The 19,306-nt window shown below is 40.6% G+C and overlaps 1 protein-coding gene across 1 annotated transcript in view; it reads right to left on the minus strand.

Annotated features, from left to right (window-relative positions):
• Window positions 1-19,306, minus strand: part of LAMA4 (laminin subunit alpha 4) — a 142,336-nt gene that overhangs the window by 50,291 nt on the left and 72,739 nt on the right. Inside the window, exons 9-13 of the mRNA XM_012804547.2 lie at window positions 15,107-15,218; window positions 12,225-12,392; window positions 9,634-9,827; window positions 5,219-5,335; window positions 1,512-1,660 (exon numbers count right to left, since the gene is read on the minus strand). Of these exons, the coding sequence (XP_012660001.1) occupies window positions 1,512-1,660; window positions 5,219-5,335; window positions 9,634-9,827; window positions 12,225-12,392; window positions 15,107-15,218 (740 nt within the window). The remainder of the gene's footprint in view (window positions 1-1,511; window positions 1,661-5,218; window positions 5,336-9,633; window positions 9,828-12,224; window positions 12,393-15,106; window positions 15,219-19,306) is intronic.

Raw genomic sequence — 19,306 nt, forward strand, 5'->3', positions numbered from 1 at the left:
GGCCCAGAGAGTAAATTCTGAGGAAGGCAGATTAAAAAAAATTTTTAAAAGAAAGGGGTAAGGGAAAGTCTTACAAATATTATTAGTATTTTAAAATTGTGCTGGCTAATTGTGCTGTTCACCAAACAGCTTGAAACAAAGAGTTGGTGCCTTGTTTTTATTACTGGGCATAAAACAAGTACTATCTAAATATTCAAAATAAAAATGTGCTTTTCACATGGAAGCTTCTTAATGAATCATATCTGTTCTTGACTACAGCATGCAAATCATTGTGTACGTCAGACAGATGTTGAAGAGTATTTACATTTCAAAGGGAATGTCTATAAATTCAAATGTTTCTATGAATATATTTAGTCAGAAATAGTCTAGGCCCAAGGAAAATTGATAATTCTGATCACATTTCTTGTAAAACATGTAGTAACTTCGTTAGGAGAATCACACAGAGCCCTGCAGAGCGACAGTTAGAGGAGTTATGTTTTAGGATTCTAATCAGTGGGATGTAGTTACTAAAATGATAAAAGAATGATGAAGAGAGCTCTCAGAAACAATATTCCACCCATACAGTAGCTTACCCAAAATAGCACTTTCTCTAAGCTCCATTTTATTGGATTCGTCAAAGGCACATTTTCTAGGGCCATGCCACTGGGCTGATCATCGCTCTATCACACACCAAGATTCTGTGTGACCTCTGTGCTCTCCCCCATCCTTCTTCCTCAGTATATTTGGAAGAATATTTGAAAATTTTGCCCATCAGAAGTAAAAGGGGATTTATGTTTGCAACGGAAGTAAATATTGGTTCTTATTTTATTTATAACCTTTACTGGCTCTTATTTCTAACCGCTAGTTCTGAAGTCTTTATAATGATCTCATTATTTGCCTATTATTTCAGGGTCATGAATTCAATTCCAATTTTTCAGTACATTTCAATTAACATTAATTGAGTGCCCCAGGGGCGATACACTCTCTTCTAGATGCTGCAAGGAAAATTGTCAATCGATTTTCTCTTAACCGGTGTTGAAATCAAATAGTTCTTGCTAAGCACTGCAGAGTGACTGGAGTATTTACTAGAAGTCAGTTAACCACCTTTACTTAAGACACTTGAGTGTGGAAAGCTAATGCTGTCATTGAAATAAATAGCTGATGGTGGAATTAGACTTTGTAAAGGGATCTGATTTATTTAATGATATTTTATGCAGCAGTGATAGCCTCTAACCAAAACGTCTTAGGATACCCTCTTAACTGTGGAATAGAACCCCTAGCACTTAACCAAGAACACAGGCCTCTAATATGACATATGTTTTTTAAATCAAAAAATTGTCTCCCTAAAACAACTGCAACAAATAATAATTGACTCTTAGATGGGCAACCGACCAACAAACAGATCAACAAACAAATCCAACCCAAACCATCCTACTGAGATTGTATTCCAGTAACTCTAGCATGTGAAGTGGAATAAAAATATTTTTTTCGGCCCAGGTATAATATTTGTGTTTCTAAAGCCAAGACGTTACCTGATCAATTCATCAGCTTCTTGTTGGAGGTTCTGTGCATGGTCGGTGGCTTCTTGGACTAAATCATGGCTGAGGTTACTCAAGTTAGAGAGTTTTACTTGTAGTTCATTTGTGGCTCCATCTATTCCTGCATAAATTCCTGATGCATTCTAAAGAAACAAATTTTAAAATATTAATTGAATTTAGAAGACCTTAAAACATTTTTTTCCCTAGGGAGCCCCTGAAGATATTCTCTATTCTTCCTTGCTATGAAGTTCAGTACATTTCAGGCCAGGCCCGCGTAAGTCTGAAATACTATAAGTAGATATTTATCTATTAAATATTTCTCCTGCACCTTCAACTCCTTCTCAGTTGATTGCTTCCCTAGCACCCATACATGCTCTGCCATTTCAGACCTAACAATAAAACTAAACAAGAACCTCCCGTTGTCCACACATCCTTCTAAAATTACTGCGCTACTTTTCCCTTCATGGCAAAATATTTTTTTTTTTAAAGAATGTTGCCTCTACTGTCTCACTTTCTGTTCACTATTTTGACTTACTTCAGTCTGGTTTCTACCTCATCACCCCATCCAAACAGAAGTTCACTTAATGACATCTAAGTTACTAGATGTGATGAGCATCGTTCAGATCCTGTCTTACCCGACCTCTCAGCTACATTTCACGTGGTTCACTACTAGTCCCTGCCTGAAACGCATCTTGTAACAAAAGCTCCTGTGGTGTTAATCTAATCACAGTCCTATGACTTTGCTGAGGATCACACAACTGTGTAGATGATGCTTTATGACTTCCAGACTTGGCTCAGCCCTCAATGCTGAAAAAAGATTTGCCCTCTAGTCACCCAAATAGCGTTTCTAAACACTGTCATCATTCCCAAGCCAGTGACATTTTCTTCTTCCACCCTCTTTGGTTCTAAACAGATTACTTTCTTTTCTTTATTTGGAAGACATAAAGTGTTAACAGGGAACATTTCTTCTACACTCCTGATGTTTCTTCCCTATGAAAGGAGCTTATTTAATGAAACTCCACCCATTTCTTCACTCTGCTCTTACGAGAGGGAGTGATTTATTCTATTGTTAAGGTTGGGAAGAATAACTGTACAGGCTTTGCTCAACTCCATACTCCATCTCGGGAGCAAGCTGCCAGCAGAAAGTGAGTTTTCTTGTGTTCCTCCATATAAAAGCCATTTGGGGCAGAACCTCCGGTGTTGGCTGTCTGGGTGGGGACTCCTGCCTAATTCTAGGACTGGGTTATCAGCAACCTGCTCTGCTAAGAGCCCCAACACCAAGCCTTCATGGTAGCTGCAATAGAAATAAGGTGATATTCTCAATCTCCATATTTCTATTTTATTTATGCTCCAACTTGTTTAGAATTTGGGTTCTGGAAAGGGGCACTATTTATAAGTAGCCCCACAGGAATTTCCCTGACTTTTTGCTACCATCTCCCAGCCATTCGCTCCAAACCCTGTACATTTATTTATAGCCACCTTTATGCATACATTTTTCTCCAATTTTAAGAGGAAAAGTGTTCTTTTTCTGTATAAAGCATACTCCCCCATTTCCTCAGTGCCCATGCTTTCCATTATTCTTGCTCCCTCGCCACTGACTCTTCCAAATATGCCCAAGTTTCTCCCATTAAAAAACAAACGAAACCTGTCCTTTGACTCTAGATTTCCTTTTAGCTTCTTCATTGGCTGTGACAGTGCACTTTGTAGAAATGGTTCCTGCCAGGATCCCCAACTCCTGACCCCAAATTGATAGATCCACTTGACATTTTCCCATCTTTATTTACAGGACCTCTCTCTGGCTTGTGACAGTGTTGGTGAGCATCTCTGCTTAAAACTCTCTCTTTTCCTAGCTTCTGTGAATCTGTTGTCCCCTGGGACTTGTCTTTGCCTGCCCAGGAAAGAGACCTTAGAAGCTGGCGTCCTTCAGAGTTGGACTCCAGCCCTCTCCTCCACTCTCAGTGCGTGGACTTCTCTCCCTGAGCCCAGTCCTGCAGTACTCTGATCCATTTTCCATCATCCTGCAGGAGAGGTGACCCTTCTCTTTAAAAACTCCGACCATACTATTTCTCTTCTCAGAATCAGCCAATTGCTTCACAGGAATAGATCCCGTTCCTAAGCATGACCCCTCCTTGTCATCAATTTCATCAATTCTCCACCCCACTCTGTTCCGTGGTACAACCTTGACTAACTGACTATTGTTTTAATGCTCCATAATTTTTTCTGACCCCTGTGCCTTTGCACATAATATTTTCCCTGTCGGGAATAATTTTCTTTTCTTTTCAAACTGACACACCTGGAAAAGTTCTACTAATCCTTCCAAATAAACTCAAATACCACTTTCTTGATGTAGCCATCCCTAACCACTTCAGGATGAATGAAGTATGGCCACATATTTCTGTTATCCATGTGCCACATCATTGTAATAATTTTATGTGGGATTATTTAACTCACCAGATCACACATTTCTAGGAGGCAAGAACTGAGTTTAACTTATTTTTTGTATTCCCAGAATGCAGCACAGTTCCTGGCACAAAGAGTTAATTTTTATGGAGACAGTATTAAACCTCTGGCCATTTGGTGGGTCATCTGGGGAATAATACTTTGGAAGAAATTGTTAATTGTATAAACAGAAAAAATACCATAGGCCTTCCACCTGTATTCATTCATTCATTCAACAAATATTCACTATGTACCTACTATGTGGTAGGTACTTTTTCAGGAGACAGAATACCTATTCACTGCCTCTATTTTTAAGGAACTTACAATTTAGTGTGTAGATATAAGTAAAAAATAAGTGATTAAATAAGTAAATAAGATAATTTCAGAGAGTAAAAGTATTTTGAATAAAATACAGCAGGTGGGATGGGACGGAGAGTGGTTGAGGGTACAGGGTTCACTTGCATTGAATGGTCATAAGGGCACTGACCATCTGAAGCTCTGAGGAGGAAAACCCAGGGTTTCTGGGCAGGGCTGTGTGACCAAGTCTCCCCTGCATGCAGTGCTGGCCCAGTGTCTGGCCAGGAGCATCCACCCGCGAGCATCTGCTCATGAGCCCTCCAAGTATGTATGGGACAGTGTCCAGCTGGCTCTGCCAGAAGACCTTGCAGGTGCTCCTGGAGTGGGCCCTGGGGGTGGGGAGCTTGTGACTTAAGGAATACATTTTTTTTTGTTGTTGTTGTAAAATGATTTTTTTTTTTATTAAATGATAGCTCTATACATTAATGCAAACAGGGGGTACAGTGTAGTGTTTTCACATACATTTTGAAACACTTTCATCAAGCTGGTTCACATAGATTTCATGTAATTTGCATAGTCATTGTGTCAAAACATTTACATTCTATTTCTAGAAAAGTTCACTTGTACCCTTGTTAGACAAGGAATACATTTTAAAATTTATTCTTCAATTTATTTAATTTTAGGTAAGTTTATTGTCCTATATGGCTAGTGGCCACCATATAGTGCAAGAAAAATTCAATCATCAGATCTTATTTATTTATTTATTTTTGCCGGGGTTGGGTTTGAACCCGCCACCTCTGGCATATGGGGCCGGCGCCTTACTCCTTTGAGCCATAGGCACAACCTTGATCTTATTTTTATAATGCCTGATAACTTGACAGATTTGAATCGAATCTGATTGTTTTTCTGTCACACTGTTCTAAGCTGCTGGAATACAAAACTGAACAAGTCATGTGGGGACTTACCTTTATTACATCATCAAGTTCTGAAAGTGTCAGACGCGGCATGGTCAGAGAGTGTGCAGATGCTCTCAGGGAGGTGTTCACCACTTCCATTTGCTCCCTCACTCTCTCGTGCTGCTTCTGCAGGCAGGAAGAGCAAGGGTGAGAGAGAGAGCGCGTGTCAGGGAAGGCGCCAGCGAGAGCAGTAAATGTCAACTTGCTGTCTTCAGACTCAGACCACTTTGGGTTCATATCCCAGCTCCATCCTTGCTGTGTGCCTTTGGGGAATACAACCTGTCCGGTGCTCAGCTTTTCATTTATAATACAGAGAGAACAAAATAACCACCTGTGGAGACTGGGAGCACTTAGCTATGAATACGACTTATCACATCAGCGAGTTAGAGGGCATTTGACTCTTTCTCTGTTATGCGAATGGGTCTGTAGGAGACAGGATTGAACACAGGCCCTTTGTTTGCAGTAACTGGAAAAGGTATTAAATAAAACCACTTTCATGTGCCAACTTTGGGCCTGGCACAAACAGCCCATTTGCAGAGGACTAGAATATATACAGAATAAAGTAGTATCTTTTTTTCTTTGTAGTTTTTTTTGGCTGGGGCTGGGTTTGAACCCGCCACCTCTGACATATGGGGCCAGTGCCCTACTCCTTTGAGCCACAGGTGCTGCCCGAATGTAACATCTTTTTGAAAATTAAAAAAAACCTTATTATCAAAGCATAAAATCATGATACTGCTTCATACTACTCTGAGCTCTTTATTTTAGATGCTCAGATTTTCTGAGGAAGGAAATTGCCCGTGTATTAATAGGGCAGTTTAATTCAGTTTAAATGCTTTAATTTCTATCTTTACTTTTGGATTCTAGTGGCAGGGATGTTGTGATTCTGAAGAAATATTACGGGGCTTCAGAGGAGTTCAAAGATTGAAAGCAACACAGAATGAAATTTTAAAAGGGAAAATACTGGATTTATTTTACAATTTGAATAAAAAAATTGAAGTTCCTTTAGAAATAGTAATTTAAGTTAGAGTGGAAATTGTACTTTAAGTTGGAGTTGAAATATATGATATTGTTTAATTTAGGAGACCACAGACATAATCACGGGACCCTAGATTAGAGGAAATATTTTAAAACTTTCCAAGTTCATCTTAATGGCCTTTCTTGGGCTGTTGCAGTCTTTCTCAGTTTAGTGGGAAAGAAGAACAAAACATGTCTTCTCCAAGTGTGTTGCTACAGGGGCAGGTGTGGGTCTAGAGACAGAAAAGAATGACATTTGAATATCTCCTTAATGCAAGAACATTAAAAAATAAATTTCCTCTCAATATCCATCAAACTAATACAATGTGATGAGCTAAGATCAATTGTTCTTATTTCTACAAGGAGAGGTATTTATACAACTCTGCCCCAAAGCAGTACTGTACGACATGTGTGTCAAAGTATGTAAAGGAAGGGAGGTCGTGTGGGTACCATGTAGCTCCCTCAGAGCTGTTCTCCTTTCACCATGTCTGAGCCATGACCCCTTTTGTAACTCTTGCGTCTGGGCAGCTATAAGAGAACAATGCTAACACCCAACTTCAAAGTCAGAGCCCAACTTCAAAGCTGTGTGCCATGCAATGTGACTATCTAGGATCAATTATTCTTAATTTTACAAGGAGAAGTGTTTATACAGCCTCTTGGATGGGAACATAGAGGAACGTATGATGACTTTGATGAAGCCTGTGATCATTCCGGGGTACAATAAGCGGACTTGTAGTCCGTGGCAAATGATATGCTTCAATTTCATGGGATTCTCTCACTTATCATATACAGCATTAGAGATGAATAAAGTTAGCCTTGAAACAAAGAAAAATATTCTCACAGAAATACGGTCAACTTGAACAAAAGAAAGTTTTTTGAAAACTAATAATTATGAAAATGACATAATTAGTACTATTCAGCATGCTTCAGTATCTATGACACATATGCAGAAAATTAAAAAAAAATTCCTGATATTTAGAAAAAAAAAGAATAGGAATAGTCCTGGGAAGGCAAAGCTTTGGTTTATGAGGACCCCTAAACATTACTTTCTAAAGAGTATTTTCCCTATTTTAAAATGTATAACCTTATGTTCATGTGATAAATATTTTTTATCATTCTGTTACCTTTGGGGTTAGGAGTCAGTTGAAAAAGTAACATAATTATTAGTTGTGTGGTTGATGTTTGGACACATCAAATGATTAATCTATGTGGGCATTTTTTTGGCTTTGTATAAAGACTGAAATTTTGATGTTATTCTTTTTTAACCCATGCTGTAGGTCTAGTGGTTAAATTTGAACTTAAAATACTTAAGTTTGTTTTCTGAAACATTGAGTCAAATTCCAACAAACTTACATCTATTTAAATCAATTTGTTGTAGGAAAGACTACTACATGGGGTACAAATAAAAGGTTGGGTTTTGAATTTTGTTAGAAGGAATTCAAAGTTTCCTGACATCTAAATATGCAAAAGTATGAACAAGAATTAGAATAGAGTGTTTAGTAATTTAGAGGTCTGAGTTAACCTGAAATGAGTGTTTGTAATTAAGAATAACCAGTATACACAAATCACTTCTGTATTACTTGAATATGCTCCATTCATTTGCCTTTTCATGAACAAATGCAACAAATGCAAGACATTGTGTTCAGTGCTAGAAAGATATAATTCCTGCAAGCAGGAGTGTTGCCCTTTTGATTCTTCCAGACTAGTGAAGGTAGACTAGAAGCATACCATAACACACACACACACACACACACACACACACACACACAGGGACACATACACACACACAGACGCAGTACTAAGCTAGGCATTCAGCAATTAAAGATGCCTCCTGGACAGGAACATAGAAGAATGTATGATGAGTGTGATGAAGCCTGTGATCATTCCAAGGGTACAACTCAAGGCTGCGCCAGTGGGGAGGACAGGACTCCTTCTGATGGTCAGGGTTTATCCTGGAGTTAAGATGGGCTACCTGAACTTGTTTGTCAACCTTGTTCATATGAACAAGTGCATATTTTCCTCACGGCAGGCATATGTGTGTGTCTCTCTGTGTGTGTGTATTTCTAGTGTCCCCAATTTCAGGAGGGAAAGTTGGAGGAAGAGGAGTTGAATTTTAGCAGGGCTTATCCACATAGCTATTCCTGAAGACTGGCACCAACAAGAAATGGTGCTGTGGGCTGGGCTATGAGTAGGGGTGCCGGCAAGGACTGAGGCAGTGAGAACAGTGAAGCCACTGAGGGGAGAGTGGGGACAAAGCGGTGCAAGTTTGGTTGATGCCAGGCTGAAGAGGAGAGACATCAGGAAGAGGAAGGAGACTGAGCAGGGCTTTAAAATGCCTCCATGCTATGCTGCTCTCTCCTGAAATCTTGCTCAGGCCGTCCATTTGTACTCAGTAGAAGAGTTTGCAATGCAAAGCTAAAATCAGGCCTACCATCTGTCTGAATCAGTAAAACGCCGAAGTCCCGGTATCCACAGGCATGAAGTTTTTTAAAAATTGTACATAAGAAACATTTAATTGAAAGTGATTTTGATGATTGTTCACTTTTAGAACTGAAGTCTCTTCACAGAAGTTACACCGTTACACTGGCTTGTTATGTACACTGGCTCATTACATTTACAAAGTCCAGTGTGTCCCGACACAGGCACTGGCATTGATTGACCATTAGCAAATGCAGATACTTGGATCCTCAGTTCACTGATCACTTGTCACCCTTCCTCATTACAGACTTTATAAAGGACTTTTGGCAACAAGATCTGTTCCTAAAAATAAATGAATGGAGAACTGACCATGTTAACACACTTGCATGTTTTCCCCAGCACAGGTGGATATAGAAGACTGAGCACTTCACTGATGCTGACAACTTACAGCATACAGTTTACCACTACTAGTAGCTTGGGGCCATGTCTGGGAATCTTCCCTGCCTCTTTGCATTTGTGTAGCTTCGGCTTAAATTAGTCACCCTATCTCTGCAGCTGCTGTGCAGCCAGCCTGTGAGATTTGCTTATCGCGCTTTCCAAACATACCATGTACACAATGTGCTTTTCCAAAAGTCACACATTTCAAGACACGTAGGCTGCCTTGGTGTTCTAGTGCCCTCGGTACAAAAAAAGCTAAGTGTTGCTTACCCACTTGCAGGAACAGGTGGTCTGGACACACAGACACAAACATAAGAACAACTGCATTCTTAGCAGACCAAGAACCAAACAATTATCACACTTTCAACTTGACTTTGGGGACACAAACTTACGTAATTTATAGCAGCAAAAAGTACCCCAAGATTTAAAACATAAATACGCCAACTTAAATTTAAATATGTCAATATTTTAAAAAGTGCACACCAACTGTCCTTTTTTGGTGTAACTTCACTTTGTCTGTGCCTGAAGCGCTTCCCAGTCTGTGCCCACTGTACCTCGTGGTCCCGCTGCCTGGCTGCTGTGGCCCGGTTCATGTCTTCAGCATCCCTGACACGGTCAAGGGCCTGGTCAAGTGATTCCTGGAGGTCTGACAATTTGGCATTGTAGTCGTCCAGCTGCTCCAGGACAACAGGAAACAGAGCCCGAGTGTCGTTGTGCAGCCGCTGCCAGCTCTCAGCCTGGCTCAGCACTGGAAGACGCAGAGACGGCAGGTCAGTCCCCACATCTGTCTCCTCCCACTGCCTCCCAGCAGTTAGCAAAGGGGTCAAACTATCTGGCTGCGTCTTCTTTACCAACTGAGACTGAAACTATTGTTCACAAAAATGGCCCCATGTTTGACATGTGAAGTAAAAAATGCTATTTGGAGGCTTTAGGAGCCCCTGAGTAACAGTCAGTTAAAAGAAACGTTGATTATGTTTTATGTGGAAATTGTGTCATTATACTCTGCATGTCATTACCTAGGTCACTAATAATTTTACCATGTAAAGGATATACAATAGCTTTTGCTATTAAAAATAACCAAACTTATCTTGTCAATAGTAAGGCAAAAAAGATGTTCATACCCACTCATTGTCTATATTCTTTCTGGGCAGCCATTTTTAGTTGGATTTTTTAAGGGCAAATCCAAACCATGATTTTGGATGAAATAACAATTAAATGGCAAAGACATGTTATGCTTAAACCTGTATACGCCCTTTGGTCCCTGCCCAAAGGCACAGGTGCTGACTGTGTGCCTGCATTCTGTTTTTCTTCAGGGACTATTAGTTCATCTTGTTGAGTTTTTGTATTTTCTTTCACCACTGTGAGCAGAAGACACAAGTTCATGGCTGAGTAAAGCAAAAGGTTGAAAATGTATTCACGTGGTGAAAGGAGGCTGAGTGGGAGATGAACTTGGTCCTGTTTCCCCAGGCCAGTCTTGTCAAATTCCATACTAGGCAAGGAACTTGCAGGCATCTGGCGGTGACCTCACAGCTGTCAGCCTCATTCAGGCTTAAACCTGGGGACCTGGGGTTTTTTCTTTTGGATGTCATTACTGTTTCTAAGACTTTACACATTTGCTACCATAATAAACCTGTATGTCCGTAATGTTTCCTATATGCTGTCCACAAGAAGCATTAGCAAAACTAGATAGTGACAACTGTAGGAAAATGACCTAGTGTCCTTCAACACTTTTTGTGCTATTGGTCTCACTGAAGTCTAGTGAATCCTTCAGATTCTTCTCCCAATGTGTTTTAAAATGCATATAATAAAATGTATAGAACTCAAAAAGGAGACTAATATATTTTAAAAACCAAACTTCTAATAAGTATTGTGATTTCAAAGTGGCTAGAAGAGGGGACTTGAACTGTTACCAAGACATAGAAATGATAAAACACTCAAGATGACGAATACCTCAAACACCCTGCCTTGATCATTATATACGTTCTATTTATGTCACAAAATATCACACGTTTCCCATAAGTATGTAAAATATTATGTATGAATAAAGACTTTTTTAAAATTAGAAAGTAAATTGGTAATATGTTTGGTGCTGCTATGTACCAACTGGTAAATATATTGGTGCTGCTTTATTAATGCATTCAGTAACAAGATCTAGTGGTAGATCTAATTACTTCCATAATTTTGAGTTATTGATGAATATAACAGGGTTGAGGTATCAACAGCTAAAATACAATATGTAAATCTGTGGGTTTTTTGGTTGCTTGTGTAAATTAAAATGAATGCCAATTCTTTGCAGTTCTTCCCATGAATAGTAGAGTCTATCTGCCCGTGCCCTTGGATCTGAGTTGATTTTGACCAATAGAATGGATGTGCCATTGCTGAGTTCCAAACATAGCTCTCAAGAGATCTTGTGTTTCCCATCCCCGTCCTCTAAGCAGACTGCTGCCACATGAGCAACCCTGGGCTTGCCTCCTTGAGGTGTGACCCTGCATGGAGGGAGAGGCCCAGCCTCCCCAGCCAGCCCCAAACACATGAGGAAGCCCAACCAATGCCACAAAGAGCAGAGATGAGCATCCAGGTGGAATCTAGGCCAAATCCCCTATGCCCTGAAATAGTGAGCAAATAAATGGCCATTGTTTTAAATGTTTGGGGTGGATTGTTAGTAACTGATAACGAATACCATGACCAAATCATAGTTCAGTATACCCCCGTGGCTTGGTGCCTGCATTCATCACTAAAGGAAATGTTAAATTTCCACCAATGGCTGAAAGCTACTAAAAGTCATTCATGGCCCTCACACTGTGACTGCTGCTAGGCTGGTAGCATTTTTGCCTTCTGAATAAAATTTCTTTTCATGTAGTTCTGGGAATTGATTCCCCTTAGCCTTTCTTTTCCTGGTCTGTAACTTCCGTAGATTCCTTATGAGATCTCAGCTATTTCTCAAGGGCTCAAAGTTGGGCCTGAATCTAAAACATAAAGTCAATTGTCCAGAATGGTTCTCTGAGGCCACATCTACAGTCTAAATAGCTCTGAATATTGGGAATTGATTGCTTTGACCAAAGGATGCCTGCAGTGTGGTGTCCTCTCCCAGGCCCACAAAAAGAGCAAATGTGTGTTGGGTGAGGTACCAGGTGAATACACCTACGTTCGTAGGCCTCGTCCGCCTCCTCGTCCACAAGCTCCTGCTGGGCGAGGAATGGTGGCTTGTGTCTTATCTCCTCAAGCATCTGCTGGGCCAACACTAACTTCTCAGCGATTTCCTCCGGGCTAAGTTCTTGCTCTTCTCCATAATACAGCATCTTGTTGTTGATCTCTGAAAGGAACAACATGGTAAAACCAGGTGGCAGGGAGAGGTGGTCTGGCTCTGAAAACATAGGGGAGCGAGGACTGGTGGGCAAAGGACAGCATGGATCCTGAAATGGAAAGGGAGGTTCATGAAGATGGCCCATCGAGCTGGTGCGCAGCACCAGCTCATCAAATATTCCAAGGAGGAGGATAACCTGAGGCAACCACCCTCCTCTGCTTCCCGTGCCATGTCCTCAGAATGGGAATCGGCTCATGCTGCTTTCATCTTTATCTGGTTTTCGCAGTGATTCAAGAATGTTAATGTTAATTATCATGCCTTAACACTTAAGGCACACAAATCTAGGGTCTTTGATCAACTTTTTACATAAAATACTTAACTTGGAGAAAATATTCAGCCGTTATCTCCTGTCATATGTTGGATGTGTTGGTGATATTGATTATATTTTCAGACAAAGATTTGACCACGCCAAAATGAAAGCAAACTGTTAGTTGTCCAAGTGAGTCTTTCAGACTGTTTTTAGACTAGATATAAAATGGAGGTTTGTTATTGTTGATGTGAGGTCTTGTTCATTAGTATTTGATTCTTAGCAGTTGCTATTTGCCTTCTGCTGTATGACTACTTGTTGAGATTGGGGACATTTTGACTCTGGGTCATTATCACCCCATCTCCATAAATAGGGTGGAGAATTTTAGAACTGGAGGGACCACTGAGGCTCAGAGGAATCAGGCCACCTGACTAAATGCTAGCAGGGCTGGGATAGTTCTCTGACTCTCTCATTCCTACTACATCTGATCAGAAGAAAGGTACGTAATTGTCATCTTGTCCTATAGCAGCTCTGGGAGGAAGCATTTTATCTTCCTGGCATAAATGAAATTGTGTGTCTGTGGTTTACTATGATCTATGTGGTTGGCCAGAAAAGATGGGTAAACAAACACTGGTGTCCCATAAATCACACCAGCATAAAGGGTCGTATTTTATATGGATAATAGCTTGAAGGTCACCAGCAGTTATTTCAGAGATGGTTAGGAATAAGGAATGACACACAACTGGTGTTGTTCAGCAATCCAGAATTTTGAAGGAAGGGAGATAAATGGGGGGAAGAAGTTTTTAATGCTTAATGTTTAATTCCTGAAAATGTCATAGGAATATTAAGATATGTTTAAAAAACAATTATGAAGGAATTAAACGTGCTTTCAAAATAAAGTCTAAAATATTTACCCCTGAAATAAACTAAAAGGTATTTTTTTCTTAGCTCTAGAACTTGTGATGCTGAATTTTTGACATTATGATGTAAACAATTACCTTTATAATTTTTGCCTATTTTATTTTAAGCCATGTGTGGGATGGACTAGAGAAAGGAAATAGAGACAATAGCATTTTTGTCTTTGGTCTTTGGAGTCTGTAAGGTAAAAATAGAAGTTATTTTTGCCATTTACATTTCTTTCGCATTTTTTCATTCTTTCCTATACTTTAAAGGTCAAAGAAGAGGATTCAGATCTTTTCCAAATGAAACACCGTAGAATTAAAATGTGAGTTACAACAGCAAAGGTGAATTATTTTCCCTGGATGGCTTACTAGAGTCCTGGCATTATTTGTTGCCTAAAGAGGCATTTATTTCTCAGTTGGATGAAGTCACCTAATCTTCTAGGTTCAATCTTATTTTTTTACCAAGTCAATAGTAATTCTAAAATGCAATAGGAAGGGAATATATTATTAGTAAATGTGCAAGGATGAGATATGGAAGGGAATATGACGATGAAAGTGAGGAGTGTCTAAAATACATGCCATTTGTTTTTACTGTTTATTACAGGCATCAGAGGAAATGTGGCAAATGATTAATCTTGGGTCTATAGATGCCTTTGCCTGGCACATACCTTATGCCTCAATATGAAACTATGAATCTTCCCTATTGGTCCCTTTAGTGCCATTGTGCCCCAAGATGCACTTGGTGTTGTCATCCAGCCCTTAACATATAGTGGAATAAAACCATGGAAGTGAAGATACTGGATCTTAGTAGACTTTAACCCCCCCCCCCCAAATTCTTCTTATCCTAGAAGAAATGAAGTCTCTTGTTTTCTGCTGGTAAATTGCAGGCCAGTTTTAAGTGCCCTGTTAAGATGGTCTTCATGATATAGCCTGCACTTATCTGAAGTTAGAGCACGAATAAGTAAGCTTCTGCAAGAGGAGGTACAATCTGTTACCATGCTTTAGGACTAAGACATTTCCCATAGTCCCCTCCATACTTTTCCTCTGAGCTGGGGACCCCTGCCTCCCTGACCTTTGGGAAAGAGTATAATAATAGAAACTGCCTGTGAGGATTTGGATCAGCTGACAGTCTATTGCCACTCTAAAGGCAATATTTTCTCTGCAAATAACTAGAAAAATCTGTGACTCCTACTCAACCCTGGCATTTTAGAAACACCAGAGCATGTGGTCCCCTCTGCAGGAAAGGTAGTCTGTCATTCCATTTCTGAGAGATACCTAAAAAGGGAATGATTTTGCACACTGATTCTTGAACATCAACAGACAGTAGGGATGAGTGCTCAGAAAGGCCAGATGAACAAACACAAAATGAAGACTTTATATAAATTTAAACCTTCGATACTCTGACAGCAAGTTCCTGGCAAAGAGCAAACACTCACAGTGGCCATTTTTTGATTGTCGCTAATAACACAAGCGTTTCCTTGTCATTAAGCTGAACCAGAAGAGAAGACATTTACCTTGGATTTTATCCCTCATATCATGGGCTTGCTGTACAAGCTGGGTTGCGTGGTTAATGGTGTCCAGGCTTTCCTTCTGAGCCAGCTGCCCCTTCCTTGAAGCTTGACTTTCCTACAAATAATGCATAGGAACAGTAGATTAAACATATGAGGAAGGAGCTGGTATATGTCCATGTGGGGGTAGGCGGGCATAACGTCCATACACATAACGTCCCTGGCATAGGAAAGCTCTGTAACATATAAAATGGTCCCAGATCATGCATGAGGGCTGATGGGATCCCTAGTTTCAGAATCAGAGAATGCTATAAAATAAGATGCTATCCTGCGTTACCAATCACTGTTCATTCCTAACCAACCACCTTTCACAGGTGCCTCTGAACTTTCACTGTATCTCAAGATGCCAACCTAAAGAATTGCCCGTATCTGCCAATCATGTGACATTGTGCTGACCAAGGACCTTAAAGATTTAAAGAGACAGCTGTCAAGAAAGCAGACGGGCCTTGAAATGCACCATGCTCTAAGCCGCCCCTGGGTGGTCCAACTGCTGCTGTAGCTGAATTGCCACAGAGATTTAAAGGATTATGCTTCCTGGCTCCATGCTGTTCTCAGTGGTTTATTCCAAATTACCATCCACATGGATGGCACTTGTGGACAAACAACTGCTCGAGCAGGCTTGGCTCAGGGGTGAATGGAGCTCTTCTCCGCAAAGGTGATTCCTTCTCCCAACTTGGGAGCTTCTGTTTCAGAGAGCTCTCAAGTAGTCGTTGTCGAAATTCAAGCCCAACTCAGAAGTGGCTTCTGAAGAAAGATTATATGTGGGTATATGTGCACGGGTGTGTTGCTGTGTATGTGGCCAGGACAGGAGCATAGCAATGCTCAAGGCCAGGAAACTGCCCTGTAGGCACAGCCCGGGGGACATGTACTTCCTTTGGGGATGAGAAACACTCATGGGTTATATTCAAGAGGAGGCCGTGTGCTTCAGGCTGGCATTTGGTAAATGTCCACTCGCCTGGTGAGGTGCTTGATCGGCTCTGTTCTGTAACAAAGCGCTGCACTATCTGAATCAGCTGCAGGCTGAGCTGCCACATAGAGCCCTGGGGGAACCATTGTACAGAGGGTCCCCAGGGTAGGAGTGTGGCTGTTCCAAACTTCTCCCCTTTCATCCAGTGTTCTACCATGTGTAGCGTATGCCATGATTTTACCTGGAATATTTTAACAGTTCTCAAGTATAACCCCAGCAAGCGCCCTTCTATGTTGGCCAAGGAAGAGGCTTTCTATTATTCTCTCCATACAAAGCAGTGCCACCAGATTCGTGAAGCTTCCTCAGCAGTGGTGACATAGCCATCAGTCCCTCTATAAGCTGTGGGCTCTCTGAATGGACACTGCATTCTGAGTCTTTTGGTTTCTTCCTCCAATTCCAGTCCTCCCCCTGGCTTGTTCCAGTCCCTCCCAGAGAAAGAATATTTGCGGTCATAGGAAATTGGATAATGCAGAATATAAGATGAATTTTATTCTTGATGTCACTCCTCCCTGCTTTCAAAAAATACAGATGACACACGTAAAACATTTAAAAATTGTTAACAAGTTCATCTTCGACCCACTTTGAGCTATATTGTGGCAAAGCATAACACTCATATTTTTAACTTTGGCTTCGTTCTTCCAGGGAAACCTCTATGGTTGTTTCTGTGTCATTAAACTTATTTTTTAGACAGAAACTGAATCGAAGTGATGAAAAACAGCTGGAGAAATGTCATACCTCTAAGAAAACCTTTTCTTTCTGAGACACCAGAGGGCGCTGAGATACAGATAGATAATTGATAGCTGATAGGAACAGATATTTATATGCTTTATCTGTAAATAGGACTCAACCAGTGTCAAAGAGAAAGAGAAATTTATTTTAAGTTATAAAATATAATATATAGTGATGACTTATGTAAACTTTTTTTCTATAATTTTTGTTTGTGAAAGGAAAATGATACAGGCACATGGTACAACAGGTGTGCCTTGCTTTGAGAAGAGCTGAAATTATCACAGTTCTAAAAAAAAATTACAGTTCTAAACCAGTTGGTGGTTTACATTAAAAATGGATTAATTCTTTACTCACTTCGCCAGTAAGTTATCCTTGTACATAGTTGATATAAAAAGCAGCAAGCATTTTTTTTGTAATATAGTTTATAAAGGGTAATATACCGAGAATATTAATTCTAAAAAATCAACCAGATTAAATGAGGGTGATAAGCAATATTTAGGGTGATCATATATTTTATTGTTTAAGCTGGGACACTCTTTGTGAGTGAAAAGGGGAAGTTTTAGTAATTACTCTGGGACACACACAAAATAAGGAAGTCCTGGACAAACCACTAACTGGAATGTCAGAATGCTATTTCAGAATTTGGTACAGTAATGCCTACCTCTGTGGGTTTACCTACCTCCTAAACATTTATGACTTCCGAATACCTTTCTAGGTCTGATCTATCCTCTGAGCTGCAGACCCCAATCTCTAGCTGCTGTCTGGGCAATCACAGACATCTTGCTCTTAACAGGTCCTGAGTAATCCATTTTGTATTTCAAGTCTTAGTTGTCCATTTCTCCAAGACAGAGCTTCCCTCCTTGCTGATCCTCACCTCCGACTGCTCCCCAAGTCTTTCTGATTCCACTTGCTGCTCTGGCCTCTCATCCTGTTCTCTACCACCACAGTGTCAGCTCACCCCTGTTCTCTATGAAACCTTTTCCAATGAAGGCAAGATAGCAATCAGCTACTCTCTCACTTAGACAACTGCGGCAGTCTCCTAACTGCCCTGTCCTCAGAGACTGCACTCTCCAGCCCTTTATCCATACTGCAGGGAACTCTTTCCCAAAGGTAAATCTGATCAGCTCATTATACTGGGTAAAAACTTCAGTGATTCCCCAAGTCCACAGTATAAAACCCATGTGTTCTTGGGCATGGTGGGCAAAGTTCTTCGCCATTTGGCCTCTAACAACTTCTTCATAATTATTTCCTACTCTTTGCCTTACAATTAATCCTCTGTAAGACCAAGGCCATAGTTCTAGTCCCAAGAGCACACCTGCTGTTTAACATCTCTCTGCTCTTTAGTACTTATCCTTTGCTTGGAAGTACTTGAGGACGCCTAGTTCTTCTCAGCACACACAGTGCTCACCTTCTCTGAGAAGCCTGTCCTAATGTTCCCTTGATGAAACAGTTCAAAATTTCTTCCTTACAGTTCCTTTTAGCCTGTACCATGCCTCTCTTATTGAATTCTGTATTACGATTCTGCTTTCACATATCTATTCACCTACTAGACAGTGAGCATCTTGAGAGCAGGGGGTTGTTATATTCATTTTAGTATCCCTAGCACCTGAACAATACCAAATGTTCAGCAATTTTTTTGAAACAGAAACCTAACTAGGCATCCCTCCTTATCTATTCTGGAATTGGTTCCAGAACACCCCTTTTCTCTCAGATACCAAAATCTATGGATGTTCAAGTCCCTTATATACAGTGGTGCAGTATTTGCAGTACTATACCTTGTGGGCCCTCCCACGTGTTTTAAATCATTTCCAAATTACCTAGTAACACTTAAAATGCCTACATATCACTTCATTCCCATGGATTCAACTTAGTACCAAGCATGCAGCAAATTCAAGTTTTGCTTTTTGGAACATTGTGGAAGTCTTTTTTTCTAAATATTTTTGATCTGTTGTTGGTTGAATCCAGGGATGTGGAACTTATGAATACAGAGGACCAATCATACTTATTTTCAGGCTGATTTTTTGTCAGGTGGATTTTCAGGGAGCTTTTGCTGATGTTGAAGGAGGGGGGAGGGCAGGGATGAGAGATGGAAAAGTGGAAGGGCTGCTGTAGAACATCTAGTGCCACCCTAGGAGACTGGGCCTTGACTCCAGGCTCTCCAGTGGACTTGTATGACCAGACAGAAGGGGCAGCATGGAGATTGAGAGAGGAGCACATCTCCTCCTCTGCTTGTAGCCCAGGACCACTCTGACCTTGAGCATTTGGGCTCTGGGAACACAGGAGAATGAAATCTTGGCAAGATCTTTGGTATTTTTAGTACAGAAGTGATCAGCAATGGCAAGAGTGAGGCCCTTCTGAGCACTCACTGATTGTAGAAACCGATGCATGGGAAACCTTCAGAGGGTCCCCTGAGGCAGGTAGTGGGAAAGGGCTGGAGGACTTCTATATGG

The sequence above is a fragment of the Otolemur garnettii genome, unplaced genomic scaffold (assembly GCF_000181295.1).
Source record: "Otolemur garnettii isolate 467f Iridium unplaced genomic scaffold, OtoGar3 scaffold00002, whole genome shotgun sequence".
NCBI classification, from domain to species: domain Eukaryota; kingdom Metazoa; phylum Chordata; class Mammalia; order Primates; family Galagidae; genus Otolemur; species Otolemur garnettii.